General features: G+C 51.5%; 1 protein-coding gene across 1 annotated transcript; it reads right to left on the bottom strand.

Moving 5' to 3' along the window:
• Positions 1 to 521: 521 nt before the first annotated feature.
• Positions 522 to 6,296, bottom strand: LOC121022803 (chymotrypsin-like elastase family member 3B). Its single transcript, XM_040464280.1, has 8 exons — positions 6,176 to 6,296; positions 5,111 to 5,196; positions 4,119 to 4,216; positions 3,865 to 3,999; positions 2,567 to 2,703; positions 2,048 to 2,190; positions 1,283 to 1,435; positions 522 to 603 (listed from the first exon to the last, which is right to left on the bottom strand). The coding sequence occupies exons 1-8, from the start codon at positions 6,216 to 6,218 to the stop codon at positions 586 to 588; spliced, it is 813 nt and encodes a 270-aa protein (XP_040320214.1). The 5' UTR covers positions 6,219 to 6,296; the 3' UTR covers positions 522 to 585.
• Positions 6,297 to 8,636: the final 2,340 nt, after the last annotated feature.

Raw genomic sequence — 8,636 nt, 5'->3', positions numbered from 1 at the left:
AGGCAGGAACCATGTCGTCTTTCCCCCCTGAGCCCTCCTCAGGAGCAGGAGGATGGCTCCTGTTGAGGCCATGAATGCTTGTTGAGTGAACGAATGAATGAATGAATGACCACAGCCCTCCTTTCCTAGCCCACAGCGGGAGAAGAAAGCACGTGGCCCATGCCACTCCACCGTGAGCCCCCCAAGGGCCTGGCAAGTTCACTTTTTCTACCATGTTTTCATGCTGCATCGAAAAGCCAGTGTGTGGCTGTATAGGATGACCGACTTCTTGGGACTCTCCTCCTTTTACCACTGAAAGTTCTGTGCCCTGGGAACCCCCTCAGTCCAGGCAAACTGGGATGGCTGGTCACTCGACACGGCAACTCCTTTCTTCTCTCTGGGCCTCATTTTTTTTTTTTTTTTTTTCTTCTCATTCTCAAATGAGAGGGTTGTATCTGGTCTTGACTCTACATAACAGATCTAAGATTTTAGGGACAGCCTGGAAGGGAACAGATGAGTCAAAGAAGGAAGAAAGACTCACGTTGGGGTTTTCTGAGAGATCTTTATTTTTTACAAAGAACGTGCATTGCCACCAAGGCCTCGGTTCTAGTGGCTTGACATGACCTAGAAAAAAAGCCATAGAAAAAGGGAGGAGATTCAGCATAGTCTAGTTAGGAGCACAGATTCTGAAGCCATATGGAACCGGGTTCAATTTCCAGCCATGCCACCATTAGCTGTGTGAGGAGGGTGACTTGACCTCTCTGAGCCTCAGTGTTTTCGTCTGTATAATGGGAGTAATCTTAGTACTCATCTCATGGGGGGGTTGATGAAACGACTAACTAAGGATGTTTAAGTAGTTTATAAATGTTATCATGAACATTATTAGCCCTCCCTGACCACTCATTCCCAGATAAGGTTTGTGCTTTCACTGGGGCCTGAACATCCAGTCACAGCTCTCCCCACGTTTCATGATGATTGCTCATGTGATCATTTCTTCACTGCGAGCAGCCCTTTGACACATCACTCTATCTTTCAGGACAAGCAAAGACCTGTATCTCACAAACACTTGTTGAGATAAGGAAGTTCAGCTGTAGTTCAGAGCCACTGAGGTCCTTGGGGCCACACCAGAGCAGAGAACATCCCCCAAGCCCTCTGGAATGTGCCCAGGGGCCCCTCCACTCCTGACCTTCTGGGATCCTTTCAGCCCCTCCTCAGGATCTGCTATCCCCACTCAGCCCCGGCACCTCTCAACATCTCAGAAGAGCCAGCATGGGGGCCCTCCTGCTCGGCCTGTCCCGCTCACCTCCTCGATCCAGTCATTGAAGGCCGAGACTCGTGTGAACACCGTGGGCTTCTTGAGGGTGTTGCAGCCGAAGGCAGAAACGAAGCTGGTCACACCGTGGACCTGCCAGGAGCCGTCTGCTGTGGGGCAGTTAAGGGGTCCTCCAGAGTCACCCTGGAATTGCCAGAGAGCGGTGGGGAGTTGAGCTGCCATGTGTGGGATTGAAGGAATTGGTTGTGGCTCTGGGGATTCTGAGAAACCCCTGTGTTACTTGACCTCTCCAAGCCCCAGTTGGCCTGTTTGTAACAGACTAACATCTGTCCTACCGGATCTTGTAGGAATTAAGCGAGATGATAAATATATGATCTTAGCACAACCCCTAGCAGAGAGAAAGCAATCAATAAAGGGTAGTTCCCATAGTATTACCACGATAGTTATAACAGTATTCATCCTCACTTATAACACAACGATAGTACTGATTTATCGTAACTTCAGGACCGCGGAGTTGAAGGTGCCTTTAGAGATCACGGTGTCAATATCCCTTACTGGGCTGATGGGGAAGCCTGAGGACCGGGTCAAGTGATTTGCCCCAGGTCAAGGCAGCGTGAGCTGGGATGGGAAGCCAGAGGCCAGGGTGGTGTGTCTGGCCCCCACTGACTTCCTCCAAGTCCTGCCTGGCCTGGAGGCTGAACGGGGCCAGCAGGTGGGATTTCTCCGCGCCACCCACCCCCTACCCCCGGCAGATGGCAGAGATAGCCCCGGGCCCCGCAGTTCGAGCTGACTCACGTTGCAGCCGGAGAGGATGTCCCCACCCGCACACACCATGGTCTTCTTCACGGAGCTGCCCCACCAGTCCAACTTGGAGCAGTGGTCATAGTCGACCACGGGCAGCAGTGCCTGCTGCAGCTTGTCCGGGAGGGGACCACCAGCTGCGGGAGAGACCGCCCTGAGTGGGGTGGCATGGGGAGCAGGGCTGGGGCTGGGACCCGGGAGTCAGGGCTGGGAGCCCCCGGGTGGGGTGGGGGAGGTTGAGGGAGGCAACCCTTCCAGCCCGATGGGGACTCGCCTCCCACCAGAGGGTCCTGCCTGCTTTGTCCACCATAACACCCCCAGCACCTGGCACACAGGAGACGCTGAAAAATGCTCAGGTGAACACATTTGTGTTTGGGAGGATGGGGGGGGAGGGGGGAGGGGAAGAGGGGAGGGGAGGTGCCCCCGAAGGAGGACAAGTGCAAGGATGTGTCGTGGTTGCCTTCGACCCCTGGCCCCCAGTCCCTGTGGCCGGTGGGAGGGGTCGGTACACACTGTGGAGCCGGCCCCAGCCGCTGATGTAGCAGGGAGCCCCGTTGGGCAGGATGTCACCAGCGGGAGGGAGGCAGGCGAGCTGGACCGCGCCTCCCAGCTGGGCGCTGCGCGACAGCTTGATGAGAGCGATGTCATTGCTGGGGAAGAGGAAAGAGTCAGGGGAGCCTGGTCCTCCAGCCGGACCAAGCCCCACCTCTCAGCCTTTGCAACAGAGAGTTCGCCTCCAGGATGCCCCCGCTGCTCCTTTTCCTCCAAATCACAGGCGTTCTTAGGGCTGAGCAACTTTAGGAGGCTCCCTGCCCCCCGCCCCCTGCTCCCGGCACCCATGCTGACCCTCGGCCTTCCTAGCTGTCCTTGGCTCTTATACTATGGTCCTTACACTTCAGCTGCACCAGGATCCCGGAGGGCTTGTTAAAACACGGGTTGCTGGGGCCCACCCCAGGGTTCTTGAGGCAGTGGGTCCGGGGGTGGGGCCCGAGGACTCACATTGCCAACAAGTTCCCAGGCGATGCTGATGGCCTGGGGACCACCCTTCAAGAACCCCTGTTCTGGGTCTTCCTCTGCTTGCTTGTCACTCGAATCATCGTACCTGGGGTCCCCTTTCCTCTCCGCGTACCGCAGGAGTCCCGTGAGGATGGGTCGAGGTCACGATCATCATGGCCCTTCTCTCCTACACCGCACTTTCAAGGGTTCTGCACCCTTCTTTGACCCTCACCAGAAAAATGCTGGGCCCCCCAGACACATGATTTTGTACGTGCTTGAGGGCCTTGGGAAGCCCTGCTTCAGTGTTCTCACCCGGTGACTGCCTCCCTGTCCTTCAAACCACTCAGGAAGCCAGGAAAGTCACCCTCAACATATGGTATAATTGAGGCCCAGAGAAGGGCAGTGACTTGCCCAAGGCACCCAGCAACTTAGTGCTGGAGGCTGACTCTGGGTCCAGTGCTCCTCCTTTTTCCCACAGTGCTGGGAACCCAGGCTGCACTGGACAAATGTCTGTCGAACGGAGGAACCCTTGGATTTGGGAGCGGGGGTGCCAGAGGAGATCTGGGTTCAAGCCAACTAGCCAAGTGGCCTTGGGGGAGTTCCTGGCCCTCCCTGAGCCCTGCTGTCCTTTCACAGGGAGAGGAGTTTCGGGGAGATGCTCCTTCAAGGCTCTCCTGGCTCTGACCCTCAGTGTGTGGGACGTGGGCCCAGGCTGCTGGACCCAGCCCCGCTGTCACTGGGGGTCTCTTCAGAATTATCTTTGGGTCACAGAGAGACCAGTGACCTCTGGGTCCCAGGCCTGAGAGTCCACTCACCCACAGGCTACACAGTTGGGGTTCCAGAGTGGGTGCACGAAGAGGTCCCCAGCATTGATGGGGATCACCTGTTCGGAGCCTTCCTCCTCAGCCCGGTTATATTCGCCCAACACAACCTGGTAGGTCAAGGAGCTCCTGCCAGTGGAGGAGGTCAGGTCAGTCTGGGCCCGACTGGGCTCCTTCCCTCCCCTCCCACAGCTACGCACCACCTGCCCGGTTCTCATGCAGGGACAGGGGCAAGTAAAAACACTTACGAGATGCAGTGGCCCGCGGTCATGACCCAGTCGGGGGCGATAAGGCTGCCGCCACACGTGTGGTGGAAGGCTCCACTCTTCTCATACTGCAGGGAGACCTGGTGACAAGGAGGGAGGAGCCTAAGTGGTCTGGGCCCTACAATGAGGGCTGATATCCATGACTGTATAGACTGTGCACTGGACAACTCTAGAGGGCATCACTCATGCAGAGTGGCCTCCTCCAGAAATGTGCAGTGTTCAACCCACATGGCTGTATCATCTATGGCTGTTTTCATACCACAATGGCAGAGTTAAGTCACTGCAATAGAAACCACATGGCTGACAAAAGCTAAAATATTTTACTCCCTGGTCCTTCCCAGAACAAGTTAGCTGACGATGCTGTAGACCAATGCCATCCAAGAGAACTTTCTGTGACGGTGGGAATGTTCTCTGTCTCGGCTGTCCAACGTGGTAGCCGCTAGCCATATGTGGCCGTTGAGAATTTGAATGCGGCTAGCATGGAGCAACTGAATTTTTAACATTGTTTAATTGTAATTAATTTAAAATTAAATAAAGACCTGTGGCTGGTGACCACCGTGTCACGGAAGCAGGTCTAGCCCTCTGTGCCTCACTGACCTCTCTAAAGCCCTTCCTTCCTTTAGTGCTCTCAGACCTTATAACCCTGCTGTGTAATTTGAGGAGTCTAGTAATGAGGACCCCAAAACCTCCATCCCTAAACACAGTGCCCGAAATTCCACTGTTAGTGCACCAACCCTTGGGCCAAACATTTCCTTCTCTCCAGATTTCACTTTTAACATGCAAACAGCCCAGGGAGGGTCACAGGTTGAATGGGCAAGACTTCCACGCCAAGTGGACTGTCCAAGGGTTTCCTGGCCTTGGCGAGCTGCAGAGGTTACCGGAACCAAAGCAGTGGGGTCGAGACCGAATGCCTTGCAATCAGAACAGAGTGCAGAGCCCACGGTGAGAAATAGCGCAGCTGGCATTGGTCTTACCTGCCAGGGCCAGCTGTAGGGGGCTGCGTCCTCACCGTTGACAACACGGGAGGAGGGCTGGTAGGAAGGCCGGCCACAGCCCGAGGCTGGAAAGGAGAGTGCAGGCATCAGTGAGCCAGAGAGTCCCCCAAAGCAAAGAGGCCCGGGTCCCGATTCTAGATGCACCACAAGCTGGCTGTGTGACCTGGTGTAAGTGCTTCCCCCTCTCTGGACCTCCATAGCCACCCATGAACAGTGAACATCTGGACTAGAATAGGGGCCTCCAGAGTCCCAGGAGTCTAGGGATGGAGCTGTGACCTCCTTCCATGGCAGGATTGAAGGGGCTGATGCACTTAGAACAGTGCCTGGTGCCCAATGAACTCTTAAGAAGTGATAGCTTGTTGTCATGAAAAGTGGTGGCTTTGGAGTAAGACTCCCGGGTTCAAAATGCAGCTCTGCTCCTAGTTCTGGCGGGGGGGGGGGGGTTCTTTACTTCTCTGAGGGTCCATCTGTAAAATGGGGATAATAACAGAACTGATCACACGAGCCTGTTGTAAGGCTTATGAGAGATAATATGAGAAAAAATCCTTAGCATTCTCCCTGGTATATAGTAAGCGCTCAATAAACATTATCTGTCACTATTACTGTCAGTCAAGGGAGGCAGCTTGGAGGAGGTGGCCCTGAGCTGGAATATAATATGGCAGAAAAGGCTAGACCACAGGATACGGAGTGGGGTTGGGGGAGGGAGAGGAGAGTTGGAGGGCTAAGCAGAGGAGCAGAAATTCCAACCCAAGCAGTCTAACCACAGAGCCCAAACTCCTCATGACTAGACTTTTTTACTGTCCCCACTGATGAATCCCACCACAGTGCTTTGGGTACACCAGTCTTTCTCCTGAGCTCATCTATCCATGGCTCCCCCTCCATTCTTCTGCCCCCCACCAAATTTGAAGCCCCTACAATCATACCCAGGTATAAGCGGAGAACCCCCCCCGCTCCTGTGGAACCAGGTGTTGGGTTCATGAGACCCGAGGTGAGTGACAGATTTCAAAGGCTCCTAGCCCAGTGCAGCACAGGCTGGGGTCTTACCAAGGGCCACAAGTAGGAGGGAACTCAGCAGCCGGAGCATCATGAGGTCTGAGATGACAGGAAAGACACGCTTAGCCTGGGGGCTCTAATATAGGGCAGAAAGGATACGTGGGAGGAAGGGCAGATTGGGCCCCATTCCCAGAACAGGTGGTAGAACGTCAGCTCTCTCATGGTCCAAGGCCATGGCCCCCACCTGCTGCACATGGGGGAATGACAGCCAACAGCAAGACCAAATTTCCCTCCAACCTGTGGCCACACAGGTGGCATTGAATGGCCAGCTGATAACAGGGGAGGGAGGAAGGAAAGTACTCATCACAACAAGCCAACCTCTTCTAGGGAAGAATATGGGCTCTGGAACTGGTCAGACCTGGGTTCAAATCCCAGCTCTGCCACCTCCAGGCTCTTGATCCTTGGGCATATTAACCTCTCTGGGCCTCGGGTTTCTCATCTCTGAGTCAGGACCCATATTAGTATCCACCTCAAAATTTTAAAAAAATTTCGAGTGCTTTTCTATATCAGGATGCTCTAGGGGATAGAGCCATGAACATGACATAGTCCCAGATCCCCTGGAGCTTGAGTCTAGTAAGGGAGACTATGACGAATCAACAAAAATAAATGAAGCCTACTTCGCGCGCGTGCGTGTGTGTGTGTGTGTGTGTGTGTAGAACAATACTAAAACAAATGCCTTTATTCTCAGCATCTGGCTTCAGAAATAGAACATTATAATTCCTCTGTGTATCTCAACTCTATGACATTCCCTTGCTTTCATTCGATTTTCACATACATATGTATTCCTAAACAATACATTGGTTTTCCTTTTAGCCCTCTATGTGAGTAGAATCACAGTGATTATTCATTTGTGATGTCATTTTTACTTTGTGTTCAATATTGGTTCCTGAAATTCACCCATGTTGATGCATGCAATTGATTTGTTTTTAGTATTTAGTAATCCATCCTTCAAATATTCTAAAATCAAAAAAAATATTCAAAATCTATCCAATCTATTGTTAATCGGTATTTGAGTGTTACTCATTCTTTGCTTTTATGGAAGTGGTTCACATTTATCTGCTCTATGCCTTGGATAAGAGTTAATGAAACATAGGATATGTAATGGTCCAGCTATACTATGTAACCACAAAGAGTTGATATTCTCATTAATAGGGAATGACGGTTCCTGTTATTCCACAGCTGAGTCAACTTTTTAATTGTCGTGTTTTTTAAAGTCTATTTATCTATTTTTGAGAGAGAGAGAGAGACAGAGAAAGACAGAGAGAGAGGGAGAGAGAAGGGGAGAGATCGGGAGACAGAGGATCTAAAGCAGGCTCTGTGCTGACGGCAGAGAGCCCGATGTGGAGCTCAAACTCATAAACTGCAAGATCATGACGGGAGCTGAAGTTGGCCGCTTAACCGACTGAGCCACACAGGTGCCCCTTTATTGCTGCTTTTAAGTTTGCCCAACTGTGAGGTGTGAAATGGTGTTGCATTGTGATTTTAATTTGCATTTAGTTTATCACAAATGAGACTGAGCATCTTTTAAAATGTTCATTGGACATCCATATTTCATCGCCCATGCCTATTTATGTCTTTTTGCCATTCTTTTTGCCCCGGGTGGCTCAGTCGTTTAAGCATCTGACTTCGGCTCAGGTCATGATCTCGCGGTTCATGGGTTCGAGCCCTGCATTGGGCTCTGTGCTGACAGCTGGGAGCCTGGAGCCTGCTTCAGGTTCTGTGTCTCCCTCGCTCTCTGCCCCTCCCCCACTTGTGCTCTGTCTCTCTCTCTCTCAAAAATAAACATAAAAAAATAAATAAAATTTTTAATTCAATTGATTTAAGTTAGAAAGAAAACTGTTCATCTATTTCTCCCATCCCCATCCCCACCTCTTGCAACCAAGAGGTTGTATCATGACCCGAGCTGAAGTCAGACGCTTAACCCTCTGAGCCACCCAGGTGCCCCAACACTTGTTATTTCTTATCTTTTTGATAATAGCTGTTCTAACAGGTGTAAGGTGATATCTCATTGTGGTTTGGGTTTGCATTTTGCTGACGATTCATGATACAGAGTCTCTTTACATGTATGTGCCTGTTGGTCATCTGTAAGTCTTCTTTGGAAAAATGTCTATTCAGATCTGCCCATTATTTAATGAGATTTTTGTTACTATTGAGTTGTGTGAGTTCTTTATGTAGTTTGGATTTCAGCCCCTTATCAGATGTAAGATATACAATTATTTTCTCCCATTCAGTAGGTTGACTTTTTCTTGAGGATCCACCATGCACAGGCCCTGCGTTGGAGGCCAAGTACATAAAGATTCCCTCTTGATGGTGTTCACAATCTGCCTGGGGATCCAGACTGGACACTGCACCACAGAGGGACACTTAGAACAGGGCATGGCATATTGAGTATACAATATATATTTGCCGAATGAACAGAGATTGAGAGAGAACTAAAGCTAAGGCCTTAGAA

The sequence above is a fragment of the Herpailurus yagouaroundi genome, unplaced genomic scaffold (genome assembly GCF_014898765.1).
Source record: "Herpailurus yagouaroundi ecotype Mexico unplaced genomic scaffold, PumYag 77, whole genome shotgun sequence".
NCBI classification, from domain to species: domain Eukaryota; kingdom Metazoa; phylum Chordata; class Mammalia; order Carnivora; family Felidae; genus Herpailurus; species Herpailurus yagouaroundi.
Note: the sequence above shows the minus strand (reverse complement) of the source record. Positions and strands in the feature narration are given on the sequence as shown.